General features: G+C 44.5%; 1 protein-coding gene across 1 annotated transcript in view; it reads right to left on the bottom strand.

The window, feature by feature from the left end:
* Positions 1-15,055, bottom strand: part of MYLK4 (myosin light chain kinase family member 4) — a 72,504-nt gene extending 57,449 nt beyond the window's left edge. Inside the window, exon 1 of the mRNA XM_083145162.1 lies at positions 14,384-15,055. Within this exon, the coding sequence (XP_083001288.1) occupies positions 14,384-15,055 (672 nt within the window). The remainder of the gene's footprint in view (positions 1-14,383) is intronic.
* Positions 15,056-24,094: the final 9,039 nt, after the last annotated feature.

Consider the following 24,094-nt stretch of genomic DNA (forward strand, 5'->3'; position numbering starts at 1 on the left):
GCGCCCGTTACGTAGTTAGCGTAGTGGCTCTGTCAGAATCAGCGTAGTGTTCATGCAGCCAGCGTAGTTAGCATAGTCGGTCAGAAGTAGAGTAGTGTTCCAGCTAGCGTAGTAAGCGTAGTCAGCGTCCCTGTCAGAAGTAGTGTAGTGTTCCCGCGGCCAGCGTAGTCAACATCCCTGTCAGATATGTGTTCCTGAAACACCCCCACTAACCAAGCCAGCCCGAAGTGTGGCGAGCGCAGCAAGCCCCGCGAGGGGACGCGTTACGCGTCCCCCCGACCTGTTCATACCCCCATTATACAAGTCAGCGCGGAGTTGATTTTATAAAGTGTGGCGAGCCCGAAGCGTGGCGAGGGGCCGCGGAATACATGTAAAGTAATCCATGTCCCGTCACGGGGCTCGCTATGCTCGCCACGCTACGGACTCGGCGGATCGTTGCACTCGCCACTCTTTATAAAATCAACTCCATGCCGATGTGGATAGTGGGGGTATGAACAGGTCGGAGGGACGGCTAACGCGTCCGCTCGCCACGCTTTGGGCTGGCGTGTATAGTGGGGGTTTGAAAATGAGGCTTTCCCTGAAGTGGACATGGGAAGGGTTGCCGTACCCTACCGCAATAATTACTGAGATGCACCTGCATCTCATACAGCTGGAGAGCCTCTCCGCCGGCGCCCGCATCATCCCCTCTCCGCCGGCGTCCGCAAGCGCAGGGGATCTGGTGGTTACCAGCGCTGTGTGAAAGGTGCTCACTAGGCTTGCCATGGATGCCGGGGACAGATCCATGGACGCCGGGGACAGAGCCGGACTGCCATGGAGTCACTACGCTAACTATGGTAGGCAGACGTTGGGCTGCCGCGGAGTTGATTTTATAAAGTGTGGCGAGCGCAGCGAGCCTCCAAGCCCAAAGTGTGGCGAGGGGCCGCGGAATACATGTAAAGTAATCTGCGTCCCCTCACGGGGCTCGCTATGCTCGCCACTCTTCGGACACGGTGGATCGTTGCGCTCGCCACTCTTTATAAAATCAACTCCATGCCGACGTGGATAGTGGGGGTATGAACAGGTCGGGGGGACGCGTAACGCGTCCGCTCGCCATGCTTCGGGCTGGCGTGGATAATGGGGGTTTGAAAATGAGGCTCTCCCTGAAGTGGACATGGGCAGGGTTGCCGTACCCTACCGCAATAATTACTGAGACGCACCTGCATCTCATACAGCTGGAGCGCCTCTCCGCCGGCGCCCGCATCATCCCCTCTGCGCCGGCATCCGCAAGCGCAGGGGATCTGGCGGTTACCAGCGCTGTGTGAGAGGCGCTCACTAGGCTTGCCATGGATGCCGGGGACAGATCCATGGACGCCAGGGACAGAGCCGGGCTGCCACAGAGTCACTACGCTAACTATGTTAGGCAGCCATTGGGCTGCCGCGGAGTCACTACGCTAAGTACGCTAGACAGCTGTTAGCCTATGCTGAAAACGTAGCGTAGCGGGGCGACTGCTGATATGATCACTCCCGAAACATCCTAGGGACTGTCTCCTTTCAGAGCTACTGTCTCTGCATTTGTATATTACTATATTCACTATCGATTAGCTGCAATAACAAATTATACTTACTGGGTGTAAAACAGGATCATTGATAAATATGCCCTATCACGTGAGTTCAGAGGGGGTGGTCCTGAACACAGTAAAGTATAGAAGAGTATTTGTAACTGATGTGAAGTGTGGTACAGAAATGCACTAAAATGAAGCACAGATGCTGTAATCCTGACCTGCTGGGGAGTCAGAGCTCCTGGAGTACCATGCATAGCTCCTGGAGTACCATGCACAGCACACACAGAGGAATAGCATGGAGGCATGAAATCTGGAGCAAGCTCATATATAACGATGTCCCCCCCCCCCCTCCCCCCCCCTCCCCCCCCCCTCCCCCCCCTCCCCCCCCCCCCCCCCGTCCCCCGTCCCCCTGCCCTTGCCCAATATTTATACAAACACAAATATACTTTTCCCCCACAGGGGAAAAAACAAAACACAATTGCCCCCTACAGAAGAGAGACTTGTTGGGCTGTCACAGATAGCTGCAGAGCTAATCGCAAAAGATCAGCATCCAGTCATTTCATAAAGTCCAAACCAGTGAGTGCCTTCCTCCAGAGAGTACAGATCAAGCCAGTAGTCCCACACCCTTCCCTGGACCCTCAGTGCCTCAATACTGTCCCCAGCCCTCATCACATCAGCATCTCAATTACTTCCTCATCACTTAAGACTGCCCTCAGCCCCTCATCATCACCTTCCAAAGTTCTTCATTCACCATCACATCCTCAGTCCCTCATAACCTTCCTCTGCCACAGCCCCCATCATCTTCATCAGCCCCAGTTACATCGCCATCATCAACCCAAGTCACGTCGCTATCATCAGCCCCAGTCACATCGCCATCGTCAGCCCCAGTCACTTCGCCATGCTCAGCCCCACTCACATCGACATCATCAGCCCTAGTCATATCACCATCATCAGCCACAGCCCCCATCATCATTCCCATTCACATCACTATAATCAGTCCCAGTCATATCACCATCATCAGCCCCAGTCACATCACCCTCCTCAGCCAAATCATCTACCACTACAGTCTGCTTCTGCATGGATGGGAACGATGTGTGGCAATGTGACTTATGACCTCATGGCACTGCTTTCCAATTGTAGGTGAACACCCAGTTCGGGCTTCATCTGGGAATATCCCAGTGCTGGCTATGCCAAGCTACAAATGAGCTGCACTGTAGGTAACGGTCCCAGCAGCGCCAGCACAGCACTCTCTGAATTTTCCATTCCTGGAGTTTGTGCTCCACCAGAACTGCCCAAATACTGTATGACCCTGCGTACACAGCACTGGGAAACAATTAATGGGAATGATGCCTGGTATCCAGGGGTAGATAAAAAGCTCTAATATAACTAATGAAAATGTATAGCAGAGTGCCCACCCTAAGATGAACAAATGTCAGCACTGGTGGTTTAATGTTCTGTGACATTAAAGAGGACTAAGGACCAGATCGACAGTTGGACATAAAGATGCCTATTTGTGCATGAACACATATTTGCCTGCATGCTTACCTTTCCACATCACTATTTTGAGTTGCATTCATAACAATGTGTATATACTGTTTGTGACCAGAGATAACATTTTGTCAAATTTGACCCAATTCAAGTTGATTAGGTCAATTTATCTGACAAAATCTGATGTGCCTGTCTGACAAAATCGTATGTGCCTGATGTGTAGGACCCAATGCACAATCCCGTGCCATTGGGTATAACCAAAAGATTGATCCTCCTGCACATAGGATAAATCTCGTGTCAATCAGGTCCAACTTGTTTGTTTAGGAGCATTATTTATTTATTAACAAATCTTGAAACATGTTTCATGATCCCGTAAGGGGCCTACACACATATTAAGGCATTTTCTAAGCGACTTTGCTTAGTTTGGCAAAGTCGCAGAGAAAACGCCCCTACATCGGTGTGTGTAGGGGTTACAGCGACAGCGATGCGCGTTGCTATCGCTGGCCGAGATTGATGAGCAGTGTCCATCAATCTCGCTGGTCGCCAGTGTTCTCCCCGGGAGTAGAATAGGAACAAACGGCGGCACTCAGACGGGATTTAAAAAAATAGAAATCTTGTATTAACAAACATGCAGAAACCAACGTTTCGGGTATTAGTCGCCCCTTTGTCAAGGTGTAGGTTTTTTTTTTTTTTTTAGACATCTTCTTAAACATTATTTTTATATTATACACTTTGCTTTTATGCACAATGTTGTCACTTTTAATATCCTTGTTGCAGCTAAATCATCGGCCTGAGTGATGTCACTTCTACTTCGGCTTTCGAGAATCGTGATAAGACTGGAGGTGGGAGTGGCCTGAACTGGATTCCTATTGTGGAACGCAGACCGTAGGTGAATGCAAGTTCCGCTTGTGGGAGATTTACTGAAGGGCACACTTGCAGATACCGTGCGGTTCAGTGACTCTAGCCGTTGAGACGGAAGTGAGGTCATCGGACCAGACATCGAGTGACGCTGCAACAGGTGAGTGTGATGTCCACTGATTGTTTGTCTTATATAAATGAGCACATTGTCACTTGTTATCCCTGGCGAAAAATCTGAGTTAAAGATTTGAAAGGTTGGCATCAGCATCAACACCAAAGTCTGGTCTCTTTTTTCTTCATTGGAAATCCAATTGAGTGCCGTCCTATCTTCTAGCTACATTTGACTGCCCCCCCGGACAGTGAGAAAAGGCACCATGATCATACTGGTGTAGCTAAACGGAGTGCCGGCCATTTCTCCTCTCTCTTTATATATATATATATATATATATATATATATATATATATATATATATATATATATATATATATATATATATATATATATATATATATATGAAAAAAATGTATAAAGATAACGGCGACTAATTACTGGGCTGGGTATATAATGGTAAAATATTTATTAAGATAACAATATAAGACAAAAAAAGGGGGTGGTACGTAAAAAAAGGGGAGGACAATTTTTAAGATGTAAATACACAGGAAAAAATTGGGGGAGGTAAATAAAACACAATCTTCCTAAAATCAAATAAAAAGCGTATAAAGATATAAAGGAGATTTGCTTAACTTAAAAAGGATGGAGATCAGAGGTTGCCCTAACTGTTGCCCTAACTGTATATATATATATATATATATATATATATATACACATACACATACTGTATATACACACACAGTACAGGCAGTTATTTTTCAGCAGGGTCAGCTCGTGCTCAGCCTCCATGAGCTCCTCCTGCGGCCCCCTCACTACATGCAGCATCCCCTGGCAGGCACAGTTCCTATGACTTCAGACCTGGCGCATGGCCACCCCCGCTCCCGCCGGTGGCCTCCCCCATTTATACACAGCAGCTCCGCTCTCACCCTGCTCAGACCCGACACCCAGCCACCCAGATAAAAAAAATGCGTGTATCGCTGGACTCGGGCCCCCCCCCCCCCCCCCTTACAGGCAGAGCTGCTGCACATATCTGGTGCACTAGCTTCTTCTACCACATTTACTGTATGTGTTAATCTGAGCCCTCACACATTGTAATGGACCAAAGAGCAGCTACCAGAAGAAAGAGACATGAGCCTTACTATGAAGTGGGAGACTGTGAGCTTAGAAAGTGCAGTACTGGTTTTATTATGTCTGTGTATTTATTAATTATATGTTTAACCTTTTTCTGACCACTTATCTTATTTAAAACAGCCTATATATATATATGTAGACCATCTGAACTGTGAAATATTAATACAGTATCCAGTGTATAAAAAGACCAAATTTTAGGGCTGATACCACTCCCCCAGACTCGCGTACTTACTCCAATGCGCTGCAGAGTGGGAGTTTTTTGGATTACATTTGGAAACCCCCCTCTAAAAAGCTGCTTTTGACACTGCAATATGTCATATCAAATAAAGGAATGTAGTTTATACTGTATATCAAGTACACTTCACCCATGTCTTATATTATAACACTATGTATTAGACATCTTACCTGAGTGAAAAATATTATCACATATCAATATAGAAACCAAATACATAAAATATCACCTAATATCATAGAAATTAAATACAGAAGATTGCAAATACAATTCGAACGGTTTCCCCCTGACACTCCACAATATCGAATATTGTAATAGAATATACTAAGTAGCATTTATTTCAAGGTTAAGAGTGAGATTAAATATTACCCAGGGAAATTCTGAGCAGTATCTGGATAGAAGATACAAGGCAATAAAATAATATGCAGATTTGTTTTTTAAATGCCAATAAACCTACTGTATTCAAAAGCATGGTTACTATAAATAAATTAGGTACATATATTGTCAATGTACTTCAGGTCATATCTGACCCCTGTTGTGGTATATGAAAATGCACTTAGACATCAGCACTATGCAAAAGTGGATAGTATTGCTGTCAAACAGCACTGGGGTCATGTGCTTTAACCTGGACCACCGCTGAATACATTTTGAATGGTACAGTTGCGCACGCAGGGGGGATGTCTGAGTACTCAGATTCCCCTCCCCCTAGACATTTTTTTCTAATACTGGCTGTCATTATATTAAGTTCCACCCATCCTGGCAAATACCATGATTTGTGAGTCAATGGGTAGCGGACCCAATAATGCGTGATCTAAAGTATTCAGGTCTTGTTGGCCCTCCCCCTTTCACCGAAGAGTGGCAAAACACGGCCTGTTGATGTGAGGGGTGGGCCTCATAGAACATTGCTGTGTCCTGCACTCAGCTGAGCCTCTGCTTGGTGAGTGTGGGGGTGGATGTGTGTGTTTTACACACACATGAAGATAATGTGGAGGATCCGGTCTAGGCTTTAGAGCAGCAGCAGCAGGGAAACTGATGTGATCAGGGTTGGGCTGATTAGCAGCACCTGTTCTCTCCTGATATAATGGTTTCCAGGGCAGAGGTCATTGCTCTTGATGGTGGAATAGCTACTAAAGTGATAGGTGGGGGTATGGGCTACGGTAGGGTCGTTCTCTTGATGGTGGTATAGTTGCCCAAGTGATAGGCTGGGGTGTGGGCTACGGTAGGGACCAATAAAGCTTTCTGAAGAGGTTGTACTATGCTGTGACACCTCTATGCTGCAATGCTGTAACCATCTTTGCTTATGCAGATTACCTGGTAAGCTGTTTAACTTCTACAAAATAAAGACCAAGAGCGAGATGTAATAGGGTGCGATTTTTGGTAATGTGTGATTTTTTTGTCAAAAAGCATCCAAATTGCAAGTTTTTCGAAAATCGCACATGTTTTAACGTGCAAATTGCTGTAAAATGTGCACGTTTGACCTGTCTAAACAAAATTGCATATTAAAAATCTCATCCAGATGTTTTCTCATCGAACATATTAAACTCACAAATGTAATGGGGTGCGAATTTTCAATTACACCCTTTAAATGACAAAAAAATTGCGTGGGGATACCCAATATTTAAGAAACCAGCACTGGTCTCTTGGACCGCTACTGGTTCAAAGATTGGAGGTCCCCCGTATTATAGAAGCAGCATCGGGCTCCAACAGCCAGCATTGTGTCATGGCATAGCTGGTGGACACTATTTAATGCAAGGTCTCCCAGCTGAACCATGAACACCCTGGCCGGGAGGCATGCTAGGACTTGTAGTATGACTGTGACAATCAAAGTATTTTCTTTTATACAAAAAGCATCAGCCTGCTAACCACAGCCCCGGGGTGGTGCGGACAGCCCCATATTTCAGCCCTGGATGGGGAACCTGGGGGAGTGGGGACCCCCCAGTAGAGGGGGTCGCCCAAAGCTTCAACTTTCCAGGGCTGAAATATGGGGCTGTCCGCACCACCCCTGGGCTGTGGTTAGCAGGCTGATGCTTTTTGTATAAAAGAAAATACTTTGATTGTCACAGTCATACTACAAGTCCTAGCAGGCCTCCCCTGAATTCTGGGACTTGGAAAACCACAAGTCCCAGCATGCGGGCATCAATAGTCTTGCTGGTTCTTGTAATTCTACTGTGACAAGAATGTAGAAAAAAGACACACACACATAGTTCAGTAAAACTTTCATATACTGTACACACACAAACCCTCACTTCACATATTCTCCCTTCCAGATTTCAGTGACGGAGTGGCTCTTCTCAGGTACTGAGGGGTAGATTTATCATGCGGCACTGTGGGGCATATGCGCTATCCCTGTGCGCTAAAGCAGGGGATAGCGCATCTCCTAATCTATCATACCTGCGGTGCGGGTGTTCTAACAGCGGCGATGGGAGGGCGGGGTCATAGCGCATGTACTATTTCTAGTACAGCGCTCACCATTGAAACCTAAGCCACTGCAAGACACACCCCTTAGTGGCGATAGGTACGCCCACAAGTGAAGTTAGACACGCTGGGCGGAGCATGACCAGTGATGTAGCGTGTTCCCACAGTGCCCGGAGCATGTCATCCAAGGGCAGTATTGCCATACAATTATGCCATTCACAATGAGACAAAATTCACTTTATGCCACATAGAATTAGACAAAATTCACACAGAAGGAGACAAAATTCCCAGGGAATGAGTAAAAATCACATTATGCTGCACGGAATGATAAATACACACTGGTTGAGCCAAAATTCACGCCATGCCACACGGAATGAGCCAATATTCAAGCCCTGCCACACAGAATGAGTCAAAATACAGGGAGAGACAGCGGGGGATGTGGGTACAGGTACAGCGGGGGTTGCGGGCACAGGGACAGTGGCAGAGGGGAATGAGGGAGAGTGAAAGGCAGCAGGGAATGCAGGACAGGTACAGCGGGGACAGTGACAGAAGGGACAGTGGGCTGGAGCAAAACTACTTACTTTTCAATAATAGAGGGCTGCAGCGGTGGCAGGAGGGAATGCAGGCTTCCCAGAGGGGTCTGGGTATACACCCGCAGCATTAAGAAAGCTGGGACGGCAGTACTGTATATATTGTTTTAATTATACATACATACACACACACACACACACACACCTTTATTGACACTTGGGGTGACATTCTATGTGTTGCAGTAAAATCCGCATGTTTTTTACAGCACCTAATCGCACTTTTGAAAATCGCAAGATTGGGCCGTTTTTCGCATATTTAATGAGATGCGAAAAACGTCTCAAATAGTGCGAATAGGTGCGATTTGATGCGATTTCTTTAGTCCTGAAAATGTGCGATTTTCAGGTCTGAAAATCGCACATTTGCAGGAAATCACAATTTAAAAAAAAAAAAAAAAACTGCGCGGGGTCCCCCGCCAGAGCATAACCAGCCGCGGGCTCATTGAGCCGGTGCTGGTGACATAAAATCACGGTCCCCGACAAATAGGGGTCCCCTTGGTTTAATGAAACCAGCACCAGGCTCAAGGTCCGGCGCTGGTTCCCAAAATACAGGGGACAAAATGACTAGGGGTCCCCCGCATTTCAAGAACCAGAACCAGACCCAACCAGCCAGCAGGGTAATGCCACAGCCGGGGGACACTTATTATATAATGCCCAGAGTGTGACAGGTACAGCGGCAGGCAGCAGAAGCAGCGCACAGCCACAGTAGTGGGGATGCAGAGCAGAGAGCTCATTCCTGCACTGCATTCAGCGAATGCCCGGCGCCATCACCAGAGCAGGCGCCTGGAGCACGAGCTCCACCAGAACCACCCTAGCTACGCCTCTGAGCATGACACACCCTCTCAGCGGCACAACGCATTTTTCGAGCATTCAAAATCTCCCTGAAACTAGTTTTCAAAAGTAGGCACGTATGGAGTACATGTGTGGAGAAGTGAGAGCAGCAGAGGCAGCAATGGGTATGGTACTCAAAAATAAACAAAATGTATCCCAACAAATAGGAGGAAGGGGGAAATTGCTAGGTACCTATACACAATGCTGTTGTCATTTTATGAAGCTGATACAGATATTACTGTACCTGTTCAGATTGTCTTTCAACCAGAAAGACTACTCATTGCTGGCGATCCCTGGGGTATCGATCCAGCACATACATTACATACATAATTACATGTATGTATATACAGGTATGTGCCTAGCGATCCCTCCCTTCACTGCTTGGTCGGTGCAGCACAAACTGAATTGGAGCATGACACAGGGGTGTTATGTGTATGGGCACTAATCTGGGCATTATGTGTAACCATCTCTACTCTGGGCATTATGTATATGGGCACTGCTCTGTACATTATACAAGTGTGCTACTCTTGGCATTATGTGTATGAGGCACTATGGGCATTATGTGTAAGTGTCACTACTTTGTGCATTATGTGTATGGGGCACTACTCTGGGCATTGTGACAGCGCAACTACGCATTGTGTAAGGGGGTGCTTCTGTGGACATTATGGGAGTTTTTCTGGTTCACTCGCAAAGGCAAATATGGACAAACTTATATCTATATTGCAGTGTAAAAATAAAGCAGCCAGCATTTACCCTGCACAGAAACAATATAACACCCAAATCTAACTCTCTCTGCACATGTTACATCTGCCCCACCTGCAATGCACATGGTTTTGTCCATTAGACAGTGAATTTGCCTATGCGAGTGAACCAGAATAACCCTCTATGTGTAACCTACACTACTCTAGTCATTATGTGTAAGCGGTATTATGTATAAGCAGCATTACTGTGTGCATTATATGTAAAAGGCACTTACTGTTGGCATTATATATATTAGGGGCACTACTGTGTGTAAGGGAAACTAGTGTGTGGTGTGATGTGAATCTGTGACACTACATGCAGTGTAATTTGAATAACATTATCCTACTGTGTGCCGTAATTTGTAAAAACACTCCATATGAGAACATACCCCTTTTTTTTATCGTGCGAGCCTCAACCATGCACTGTCTCTATTATAAGGTATGGGAGGGCGCAAATTTATAGTTTGCAGGAGGGCGCCCAACACCCTTGCAACGGCCCTGGGCTCATCATCCATATACAGTAAGCTACTGGTCCCAGCTAACCACAAATGGACAGCCTGGGTGAGTCTATACTTACCGCTCACAGTCTTTGTCGTTTCCGGCAGATCAGCGTGCACCATTTGTGCTGACTGCAGATGGCAGACGGCTCACTCCCTGCATATTGCGGCATCAGAGGTTCGTCAACGGACGGTGACCGCTGAGTGGGGTAGCTAGAGCCGTCTGCGGACAGAGCTATTTACCGGCTCCAGTAAAGCTTATTTCTATATTGCACCATCCTTCCATTTAATTAATTTTAAGGAGAGTGGGCCAAAGAACTTACACTTATTGCTTTAATTGCACAGAAGGGGACCACAAAACTGGATAATAGACCTTTATTCAGACCTTTATTTAGGACTACAGGTCATCACGACAACCACAACCTGAATTTTTAGGTCAAAGGGACTGTATGTGTATGTTTATTTTTATCTTTATTTGTTTTACAATATATATGTACCATTGGTATAGATTTGTATTGTTTACATGAATTTACGGTACTTGTGTAATATCTGGACGCCCGATTTTTTAATCGCATGCCTCAACTTAAGGCATGCGATGGGACTCGATGGGACCCGATGGGACCCGATTTTCGGGGTTTGTAAGATGTTCCTGTACAATTAAAAAATTGCTTGCATCGCATGCCATTATAATGGCATGCGATGCGACGTGACCGACCCGATTTTGCCATTGGACCCAATGTTAAATTGTACCTCAGACCCGATTTTACATTGGATCCAATGTTAAATGCACCCCAGACCATTGTATACCCACCTTGATGGTTAATTATTAGGTCAAATGCCCCCCATTGTTAATGCCACCCCACGATCAACGCCAACCCGAAGCGTGGCGAGCGTAGCGAGCCTGCGAGGGGCGGCGGGAAGGGTCCTCCGGCCTTTTAATACCCCCACTATCCACGTCGGCGTGGAGTTGATTTTACTTAGTGTGGCGAGTGCAGCGAGACCCGCGTGGGGAAGCGGAATACGAGCCCGAAGCGTGGCGAGCGCAACCTGTAAAAATCAGGTCGAATCGGTCGCATCTTTGGTCGCAATTTGGTCGCATGCGATACGACTGATTTTTCAGACCCAATGTCAAAATCGGGTGCCCAGATATTACACAAGTACCGAATTTACTAATAAAATAATTTTATCACGATAATCATTTCTCCAATTGTGCGGCGCTCTCTGAGATATATACAGAGGAGTCAACCTCTGTGCATATTTTCTTAAGTAAGGATTCTTGCCAGTACCAAATCCCAGATGTCAGGTCCCAGTGGTTAAGGCAATGGTTCCACCACCCACCATATGCTTTGAATGCGGCGAGCCTGGTCATGTGCAGCAGGACTGGCCAAAACAAGGAGAGCCAATGGATAGTAGTGTGGGAAAATCGGCTCAGCATATGGTCAGCATGACTGCTGCAGGGGTATCCCAAGCCCATTATACACAGGGCAACCTAAATGTAACCCTTCTTAAAACCTGGGTCTAATTAACCTGTTGGTTCTCCAGAGTTACTCAGTATGGTGCTTTAACACCGCACCTCGACCCGGGTCAACCAGGCACCAACGAGTTAATTAACCGGGTCAAGGTGTGATGTCTATTATATGCAGGGGTTAAAGTGAGGGGGAACGGGTGGAACTGAGTTCCTCCACCTCTAATGGTGAGGTGGAACATTTTAACCTCCACTTTGGCCCTGCACAGTAATTCTCACAGAAAAGCATTCTAGTTTGCAGGGGATGCCAAAAACCCTACCACTGGCCCTGTCTCTGTCTAATGGGGGGAGGGAAGGAGGTGGCATAGAGAAATTAGTTCCCCCACCTCTGCATGACCACTTTATGCCCTGATTATATGTTTCATCTCAAGTATTGATAAGTCTCTTCTAACTCTTTTTTTGGTCCCCTGTGGGTGTCTGTATCACTATTAAGTCGTAGCATTTAATTCATTTGTATCGATTTTTATTTATATTGTACACACTTTTACCAGCACAGACCACAGGTTGTTAAACAATTACAATTAGCAGGTGATAATCCTGATCTATGATACGTACAATAAACCATTTCACAATCTGCTGTTTCTTACAGTACAAAGAGCCTCTTATGTCTTATATTAAAAAAAAAAAGACCATGTGGCCTAACCTTATATCTCCACTGTTGTGGAGAACTGTCATTTGTTAAGGCAGGACAGCATGTGTGTTTACACAGCCATGAGGAATGAACCCTTTCACTGACAGATGGCTGCTCTACAGTCTGTGGAAGAACATATGCTACTTTTTTATGAAGTCAAACAGCATATTTCTTACCAAGCGAATGACATAAATATATTGGAAATCAGTCAAAATTGTGACCAAAATAAATATGTGGAACTGGTAATAGAAATTAACCACTCAAAGCAAAGTGAAGATTGTATCAGAGTAAGTATTTACAATTCTATATTTATATACAGTTGATTGTTCATATCATCAGAATAGCTGTTCGTATCTTAACCCATCATTGCCTTTATGATATTTAGGAGGACTATGACTGCTGTCACATACATGCCTTCAGGCCAGATACTATTGAAACATACAGAAATGTTCTATAAATGATGTAAGTGAATGGTTTTGCAGCAGCGCATTTGGTGTGAGGTTCTCCAGTCACACAGACTAATGCTAACGAACATTCATAACTCGCACTAATGAGCTTCATAATTAGTACAAGATAACTATTGCTGTGTTACATTATGATACAATGCTCAGCATAAGCAGCACTATTACATAACTACTGTATGCCATGCCATTACAATTCATAGTATGTGCCACTTTACACACACACACACACACACACACACACATATATATATATATATATATATATATATATATATATATATATATATATATACACACACTATATATATATATATATATATATATATATATACGCAATATATATATATATATATATATATATATATATATATATATATATTATATATAAAATGAGGGTTGGGATCATTTGGGCTACAGCATGATGGTCGACAGTCATTAGGTCGACACCATTAGGTTGACATGGGAAAATGTCAACATGGTTCTAGGTCGAAGGGTCATTAGTTCAACAGGTCGTTAGTTCGATAGGTCATTAGTTCGACAGGTCAGTGAAAAGGTCGACATGGGGTTTTTCACTGTTTTTTTACCTGAATGTCAACACAGTCGACATGGACACAGTTTAAAGTGCACCGCATCCCCTCGCAGTGCTCGCTGCTCTCGCTACGCTCGGCACACTATTTTATTCTCCCACCACGCCCTAGTGGATGGTAGGGCATGAAACACCGCCTGTCAGCACATGTAAAAAAACAGTGAAAACCTCATGTCAACCTTTTGACTGTCGACCTAGACACTGTCGAACTAATGACCTGTCGAACTAACAACCTGTCGAACTAATGACCTTTCGACCTAGAACCATGTCAACCTTTTCCCATGTCGACCTAGACCCATGTCGACCTTTTCCCATGTCGACCTAATGGTGTCGACCATCATGCTGTAGATCAAATGACTGCATCCCATAAAGTAAAATGTATATACATGTGTGTGTAAATATAAATATATATATATATATATATATATATATATATATATATACATACATACACACATACAGAAAGGTTACATACATACATATTTGTAATTTTATACAAGACTAAGCCTAAGATGCATTGGTTATAATATTGGTTATAATATATAATATTGCAACAGTGTTGACATTCTCGTATCCGTATATTGCTGTTGACATATTAACTAACTACTTCCCATATTGTATCAAATGTCCAGTTTTATATATAGTTTATTTTAATAAGTATTTACATGAAACGTGGATTGTCAAAATTGGAAGTACATAATCAATCTTTATCATTAAATTGTGAAAGGTAATGGAATAATCTCACCTTGTTATTTATTTTGTTTAGCTGTGCTGCTTTTCTCCTATTGGTCCCCATAGCTGTTATGCAATTCTTCCCTTTTTCTTTAATATTTTCTTTCCTGTGATTTATGTTCTTTTTTAAATTAACGGTTGATGACTTTGTAGGTTTTTCTTTTCGCTGAAAACCCTCAAAAAATGTGGAGAACTTGATTTGCTCCATTACAAAATGGATTACACTTTGTGTGCCAAGTAATATTTTTTCAACTCCATCTAACCGCCTTGCCTGCTCCTCTGAATATTTGTTTATTGATGAGAGATGGCTGATCATTTCCACAAAATGCCCATTCATTTCTAAAACTAGATCCTTGTCTTCAGAATTTTCCCGTGCTTTTTTGCTATTAGTGCTCTCTGTTTTTATTCCATGGAGGTCATTTTCGATGTCCACAATATCCTGGGAGATCAGTTCCAGTTTTTCAATAACATTATTCTGTTCCACCAATATAGTGTCAACTTTAAGGTGTAGCGAGTCCAGCTTTGTCTCCATGATGTTTGTGTTTGCTGGTGTTTTTGTGAATAACGGATTTTTTGATGTTTTTTGTATGCTAGTAGGCCCTTGATTCTTTAAGTCTTTTGGATCATACCTTTTGGCCAGACAGGTCACCAGTGATGACTTAGAAATCTTACTGGCTCCACTCATTGTGAACGCTTAGTCAGTGGAAATGTATATTCTGCTGAGATTTCAGAAGCTGAGGCTGCAAGACTTCTCTGTTTTCCTCTGTGTAAATCACAGCTGTTTACAGACCAGCCTGAACTCCACCATAGTTTCCTCTGATGTTGTTTTCCTATCCATTCTGGGGGGTGGCGAGAAATGTACCAAAGAAAGAGCAAACTGACTTGCAACAAGTGGTCACTTATTAATCTACTTTAAGACAAATCAGTGACAGCACTGACAAACGAATGTCCTAAATGCTCTGTGCTATCTGACATCAGATATATAACATGGGAAGGGGGTCTATTCTAACTATAATGTAATTTGACAACAAGAGGCCTGCAGGACATTTGAGAAGCTTCATTTTGTGCAGAGGCTCTGCAACCCTGGTCTTGAGTGTCAGATTTATGCTTGTTCCATGCAACTTGAGAGTAGTTCTCAAAGAATAAAAGGTCCCTCAATAGTTATGGAAATTCATGCAGAGGAACATTTTTACAAGAAAAAAAAAACTATTTAATATATTAAGTCAAGTAGCTGGGTAAATGACTTGTAGCTTAGAAAACTGATTCTCCTGTTTGACAGTTCTAATAACACATCTACTAAAACTAAATGATCATCCAATTATAAAGTATGTTCATTCAAAAATATGGTGGATAATGTCCCACGCCAATGAAAGCTACAGCTATTTGGGTGCAATGTGAATTTGTTTCTTGTGTAACCTGTCTCTGCCTTAGCGGTCATGTCTATTTACACAAATAGCCTTTGCTAGTATGATCTAATTACATGGGACCTAAGGCTTTAATAGCAGCAAAGTGTACTCTGCTGTTAACCTAACATGTATGATGCAATCATAAAAATAAAGACAGAAAACAGCAAATAGATTTTTGTGATAGCAATATAAACCATTAGGCAGCTGCCAAGAGGCTCCAGAATTTGGGGGCGCCTCTGAGTCTGATTATGCCAAAATTAAGGCTAAATCTGAGAGAGGCAGCCTTGTTGAACTTAATGCAAATTGCAAGTAGGCTCCAGAATCTGGCGGACAACCCTGAGTCTATCACACAAAATGAAGGATGACTCAGAGGCGTCCTTGTTGAATGTAATACAAACACAGTTGTTGAATTTCTAAGATGTCACCTCCACACTTTCACATGAGGTTCTGGAAAGTCGGTATTGGTGTGTCGGTGGAGGTGAGAGAAGCAAGCTGAAGTTTTGCCTAGCGTGCTAAAAACTTGCATCAGCCCTGCCTATGTGCAACTTATTCCAAGATAACACTCGGTTTCCAGGATTAACCACAAACATTAATCCCTTGAGTGGTGGAAATTGCTGGGGCAGGACAGGGCAAGGGCAGCATCCAGTCCCAACTCCCCCTCCTGTCGCCCACCCCCCCCCACCCCTTTTCCTGACCTCTGCCTTCCTGCGATCTTACGCCAAAGCTCCCAGCCGCCATTCGCACTGCATCAGTGACTAGGCAGGCTCGGGGGGGGGGGGGGGGACCCGTGCACCCGTGCACCCGAACTCCTGAGTATACTCAAGTGGGACCGCCCACCTGGTCACTGATGCAGTGCTAATGGCGGCGGCAGCAGCAGCAAGGGAGCACCGGCGTACGATCGCTGGAGCGTGGAGGTCAGGGAGGAGCGACAGGAGGGGGGGAGAGATGGAAGGATGCCGCTAGAGTGGTGCACAGCAGGAGGCACCACTGGCAAACACCTACTTGCTGGTGGTATGCCTGGAAATTTTCCGAGACAGCCCCCTGCGGCAGTGCAGCTGAGCCCGGAAAATTTACGGGCATATCACTGAAGTGGTTAAGTACCGCTGGCATGTATGTAGAAGGGACAGCAGCTGCAGGTTTCTATGGGGGATTCAATGCTGCTATGGGGACTACAAACACAGGGGTTTAGTGCTTAATTTCTAATCAGATCACTTAGAAATTAGGCAGAAATCGTATATGTGTAGGCATAATGAGTAAAGAAATCTTGACTGACAACAATGTTGAGGGTTTCTGTAGTGGGGGTTTCACAAAGATAAGTGCTATGGAGAATTCTATATGCTTGTTCCCCAAAGAGTGCACGCCAGATTAGTTAACAGTTCTGCTATCTGACCGACCTTTGTGATCAGGTCAGATAAACTGCAGATCGGTTCCACAGACTGTCTGTGGAACCGGTCTGCAGTACTGGACTTGGACCTCACTAAACACCTAGTGAATGTGAACCGACCCTCTGACAGCAAAGGAGTTTTATTTGTAAACTCTTAGCATATTTTATGCCTAAAGAAAAGTTTTTTTACTACATGTCTAAATAAAACCTCTTATAAAGAATGATACCTTGATGAGCGTCTCCCTTCAATGACAACTGTGAGTACTGGTACGCCATTTAAAGATACCTTGGTAAGAACGTTACAGTATTATTGCATGTAAGTTAGGTACGTCAATGGACAATAAAGCATAAGGACTTTTTCGTCAAAACTGAATATCAAAGAAACCCAGATAGGTTCCCCTCACTACAATATTGTGTAAGTGCAGGTCCGGCGCCACCACTAGGCAGCTCTAGGCATTTGCCTAGGGCGCCGGCACCTGGAGGGCGGCAGTTCGCCCCTCACCCCCAGCAAACTGTGTAAAAAAATTGCTGCCCCGGAGTCCCTGCAGTGCTGGGGCGGTCAGGGGTATCCGTGCCGTAGGGGTACCTGCGGCGCCGTCATGTGTATAAAGCTGGCTGCGGCCGGCGAGGTCCCTGTAGTGAATAGCAAATAACTAGCGTTATGACAAATGCCCCCCCCCCATTGTTAACGCCACTCCACGATGAACGGCAACCCGAAGCGTGGTGAGCGCAGCGAGCCCACGAGGGGCGGCGGTACGCGTCCTCCGACCTTTTCATACCCCCACTATCCACGTCGGCGTGGAGTTGATTTTATATAGTGTGGCGAGCGCAGTTAGCCACCGAGCCCGAAGCGTGGCGAGCGGACACTTAATACCCGTGAAGTAATACGCGTCCCCCACGCTTCAGGCTCGGTGGCTCGCCACACTATATAAAATCAACTCCAAGCCGACGTGGATAGTGGGGGTATGAAAAGTTTGGAGGACGCGTACCGCCGCCCCTTGTGGGCTCACTGCGCTCGCCACGCTTCGGGTTGCCGTTATCGTGGGGTGGCGTTAACATTGGAGGTGCATTTGACCCATCAGGGTTGGGAAACAATAAAAATTGGGGTCTGGGGGCCATTTAACATTGGGGCTAATGTAAAATCGGGTCTCAGGGACCATTTTACATTGATTCCAATGTAAAAATCACGTACATCACGTCGATCGCATCGCATGCGATTTGGTTGCATACGATGCAATTGACGCGATTTCGGGGGGTCCCAATGGATACAATTTTTATCGCTGGCGCTGTGCTAAGAAACAAGTACCCTAACATTTTACATATAGAATATGCATTCATAGGTTATACATAGAAAAATATAATTTCTCGCGTCCTCCGACCTTTTCATACCCCCACTATCCACGTCGGCGTGGAGTTGATTTTATATAGTGTGGCGAGCGCAGCTAGCCACCGAGCCCGAAGCGTGGCGAGCGCAGCCTTAATACCCATGAAGTAATACGCGTCCCCGCGCGGGGCTCGCTGCGCTTGCCACGCTTCGGGCTCGGTGGCTCGCTGCGCTCGCCACACTATATAGAATCAACTCCATGCCGATGTGGATAGTGGGGGTATGAAAAGTTCGGAGGACGCGAACCGCCGCCCCTTGCGGGCTCACTGCGCTCGCCACGCTTCGGGTTGCCGTTATTGTGGGGTGGCGTTAACATTGGAGGGGCATTTGACCCATCAGGGTTGGGAAACAATAAAAATTGGGGTCTGGGGGCCATTTAACATTGGGGCCAATGTAAAAATCACGTACATCACGTCGATCGCATCGCATGCGATTTGGTTGCATGCGATGCAATTGACGCGATTTCGGGGGGTCCCAATGGATACAATTTTTATCGCTGGCGCTGTGCTAAAAAAAACAAGTACCCTAACATTTTACATATAGAATATGCATTCATAGGTTATACATAGAAAAATATAATTTCTTGGTCCCTATGTCACACCAAGTAATGCCCCATCAAAATCTATGGCAGTGGTTCCCAAACGTTTTTCTCGGCACCCCTAGGTCAGATCTTAATAATTGATAAATTCAGAAAAAAAATATTAAATTAAGTAAATTGTGACTATATGTCTTCCTTAGGGCTACTGTTTGTCCACATGTTATCATTTGACAGCACTTGTTTCATCTGTTATATTGATCATAAATCATTTTAATTGGTCCTGGTCCACCCCTGCAAGTGTCCTGAGGCACCCCAGGGTGCCACGGCACACAGTTTGGAAACCAATGGCCCATGGTGTTGTTACGATAGAGGAAGGAGCTGAAGGTGCTCCAGCACTTCCAAATTCCTAAACACATTTCCATGGGGGAGCCAGCAATGTGACCTGTCCTAACTTGATATGCATAAGTGCCTTTTTTATGTACCCTCACACAGTGGCATAACTATCATTGGTGCAGCAGGTGCATTGCACCAGGGCCCCTTGGGTTTAAGGAGCCTGCTCCTGACCAGACCAGTCATGAGTTTTCCCCTGGGCCACCGCACAGCCATACAAAATGAGCAGGGTGGGCCCCACTGCTCAAGGAACCTGCCCCTTACCACTGGGAGACAGGGTCGACCATATGTGTGTGTGCAGCAGCATTAGTTTGCCATCTGAACTTGACTGATAAGGGAGTTCTGCTGCTTGTCATTGCTGATGATCCTGCCTCTAATTTAAAGAGCTGTGAATTCTTCCTGAATCACAGCTGTCTGTCCAGTGTAATTGGTGCTAACTGAGAAAAGAACTGGGGACAGGGCCTACTCTCACAGATGACGCATTGGTCCTTGTGTTCCCACTGTTGGCAATTATTGTGCAGGTCAGGGCCAGATTAAGGTCTGTGGGGGCCCTGGACAACAAAATTGTGGGGGTGTCCCCTCCCACCCATCCTCCTCTCCTCTCACCCCCTTCCCCCCAAGCACTCACCGGAGTAGTTATTTTCGCTGTTCATCGAGCGGGGTAGGTCCCCCCCCCAGAGACAAGAGAGAGCAGGGCAGTGGGGAGATGCGGGGCTGGCAGGTGAGTATGAGAACACGGCATCTATCCCCCAGCACTGCTGCAATGCTTCCCACGCTGCGGCAGATGGCTGACTGTCCAGCCGCCACAGGGACCCCCTGCCGGCCCTGCGCTTCCCGGATCTCAGGGACTTGCACCTCATGCAAGTACTTTTTGGTTCTCCAAGTACCTGCATGCGTGGGAGGCTTACTTTTATTTCTTAATTTTATACAAAAAACTATGTGTGGTGGTTGCCACGGATAGTCCTGGGCTTCACGTGGCCCAGGGACCCTGTCTAGGGATCACCAGTCAGAGGGTAATGCTTTGGCCATGGGCATATAAAGTACATAATAAGTGTCTCCAGGGTGTGGCATTACCCTGCTGGCTGTTGGAGAGACTACCCCCCCGGATTTCTGGAACCAGGACCAGACCGAGCTGGTTATGCCCATGTGTGTGTGTGTGTTTTTTACTAAGAAAATAGCACCTTGCTAAGAAAAGAAACCACAAATCCCCATACTTAAAAGAAAAGTGCAATTGATTTCTGGCTTGTGCTAAAAAATATACTAGATGTATATATGAATTTACAGTGTATGGAAAATGGGTTGTAGTTACATAACTATAGGAATAAAAGTCAGTGGTTAAAAGCGAGACTTCCTACCTTTCAGGTCTCCTCTCTGGGAGCAGCCCAGATAGGAGATGCTGCATGCCACTTCAGTGGCTGGGACTGGGCTGTCAATCACTAGGCCCTGCCCCCAAATGCTGTAATTTGCATATTCACATGGGTGCGTGAGGTTATATTGCAATTTGTGTCATTTAGCCCACCACCTCCAAACAGTGCTTCAATTTAGTGCCTAAACTCCTTGCCCTGCCAGCTTCACCAAGAAGCGGGTAAAATGCAGGAGATATGGCCACTCCAAAGTATATGATGCTTGTTGAAGTATCTCAGCTTCATGTAAATTGTGATCCCCCCCGCCCCCTATTTTCCGCATAATGACTCCACACAAGGAAATACAAAAAAATTTTGAGAGTTTAATCTTTACAATGTAATCATATTTGAATAAGGTACTCTTCATCAAGTAACACGAGGGTGTGAGTTACGGGGGAACATTAGAATCCTGCCTATGCCAGCAGGTACTTTATGGAAACAGCACAGGTCAACAACGTATGTCAAACTTTTACTTCTTCATTTACTTGACAGTCACTTCAGCAAGTGGGCATCTGCTGCCTCCCTGACAATCTGAGTATATTTTCCATGATGCACAGGTCATGTCAGCATGCTTTTCAAACTCTATTTTGTCTTTATATAGTCTTGCCACTAGTGACGTCAGTACACATGCTTGGCATGCTTTACACTCTGGTACATTATGTTATCACTAGAGAAGTTTCTATTTATTCATTTCAATGTGGATTCATAGCATTATGCATGATTTATTCACTTATTTCTTTAATACACCCAACTAACAAACCTAAACCATGCACTTCACTGTGTAAGTGCTGAATGTGGGAGGATGGGCCAGGGCTATATATATAATATAAATATATATAGGCGGAGAATACCGGCACTCCAATTCAATACAATTATGGCCCAGGTGCTGCACTCAAAGAAATAGATAGAGGTCGCAGGTAGTGGCACTCCAGGGACTTCATGAAAAAACTCGCAGATGCTATGTTAAAGCTTTAACACAGCGTCTGCGTGTTTTTTCATGAAGTCCCTGGAGTGCCACTACCTGCATCCTCTATATACATATATATATTTATATACAAATTCTGCGGTCTGGCACTCTCCCTTAAAGTTAGCTGCCCCCGGTGCCCCTCAAAGTAGATGGATAGGTGTGGAAAAAAGATAGCACTGTACACATTTCCATGGGGAAGCCATGTCAATGCAGTTTCACCCTTTTACTACCATTTTTTGTGCACTATATAAAAAGCGTTTGAAAAGTTCCTCTGGAGTGGCATCTTTTTTACACACACACATACACACACATATAAGTTTGTAGAACAAGGTAGGCACTCACCACCTGGAAGTTCAAGATAACTTTTTATGGACATACTCAGTCGATCAACATTTCGATCCTCCACAGGGATCTTTTTCAAGATAAGACAAGTGTGACACAAGGACCCATAGCACCTGTTGCCCACACGTGTAGGACTTTATTGAACCATTTTGGATAAAAGAAAGGAATATATCAGTTCTATTCATTGTGAATGTTTTACAGTGGCCACAAGATTATATCATGGATACACCTGATGAAGTCTTTTTAAAGCCGAAACGCGTTGGGTCGTTTCTTTATAAATCTGCCTGTACTTGTGACTTTCCATTGAAGGACAAAATACAATTAATATTGGATGAAATCTTCGTTGCATCATTGAAAAAGGATTATTGCACACAGACTGTGTTTCTATATTTTAGGCACCTTTCCACCATTGGGAAACAATATATATATATATATATATATATATATATATATATATATATATATATAGCAGTCCAGGTGGCGGCACTCACCAAAAAATGCACAAGATAGCAGGGATCACTCTACGTTTCAAACTTTATTTGTTCTTCATCAGGAGAAGAGTGCCGCCACCTGGACTGCTTTGTATATCCCCGAGGGGACTTGGATGGCACCCGCACTTTGATTATTGGATAAGGATGTGCTGCTCCACCATGCTGGTTTATATATATTAAGAACCTTAAACCTGATGACAATGTCTGCGAAGACATTGAAACGTTGCAAATAAACCTTCTTGGAGTGCTGCACACCCGCTGTGTATATATATATATATATATAATACCTATATCTATATAATAGATTTAATTAAATCTAATTATTTGCAGACCTTAACCTCCTATATTATCCGTGGATCTACACCTACATCTTGTCACTAAGCCTGTATATTGGCCCAAACCCCATATATGGGTATGTAGTCTGGACTGAACGCCAGCCTCTCTTTTTTCCATTTTTTCACCCTCTTGCTTGCTCTTCATGTTGCTTTTGTCCAAAAATTGTAATTTATGGTTATTTTAATGATTTTAGATTTTACCTTGTACGAGTACTAAAAGTTGACCAAACCACATACTTGAGAATCTTATTGGTATGTATCTCAAATTAAAAGTTGTATCTGCCATTTGGATAAACAAGATGATGAAATTCATAACTGATTAGTACATCCCTTTTCCTTTCTGTACCACCTATAGTTTTTACCCCTGATGAAGTCGTTCTGACGAAACGCGTTGGGTTTCAATAAAGAACTTTTTTATACCTTGAACAGATTGGCACGTCTCATTCGGAAAAGGGACAAAGATCAACTGTCATTACAAAAATTGTATCAGTATTGTATGTTGCATTGAAGTAACTAGGTGGTACACCAATCAGCGCTCTCCAATAGAACCCTCCCCCTTTCTATATATATATATATATATATATATATATATATGTATATATATATATATATATATAAATAATAACAGCAGTAGTAGCGGCACTCAGAGACTGTCACGCAGATTTCAAAAGTGAAGAGGTGATTGCTTTACTACATGTCTTAGACTATATGGTCACATGCCATATATAACATGCCATTTATGATGCCTCATGCTTTCATGCTTTATTCAATATATGTTTTTATTCATTTGTATATACTGCACAGCACTTTGTATTTTCACTAAGATAGTTGTTAACAGGGGTTGCCATGGCTACAGAACTCCAATGGTCAGCACCGGCTGTTGCGTGTCATCATGGGATGGAGATGGGAATTAGCAGCATGGCAGCTTCTTCACAGTGGAGGGGTAAGTCAATGTTTGTACATTATTGAGCATTAAACGCTCGTAATGTTGCTGCAAATAAGAGACCTCCGTGTCCATTATTTAATTTTGAACGTAAGAAGTCCAAGAAGTGCACCCTTCTTTGCTACACTGTTCTTGATAAAA

This window comes from Crinia signifera, chromosome 5 (genome assembly GCF_055691185.1).
Source record: "Crinia signifera chromosome 5, ASM5569118v1, whole genome shotgun sequence".
In the NCBI taxonomy this organism is placed as follows: Eukaryota; Metazoa; Chordata; class Amphibia; order Anura; family Myobatrachidae; genus Crinia; species Crinia signifera.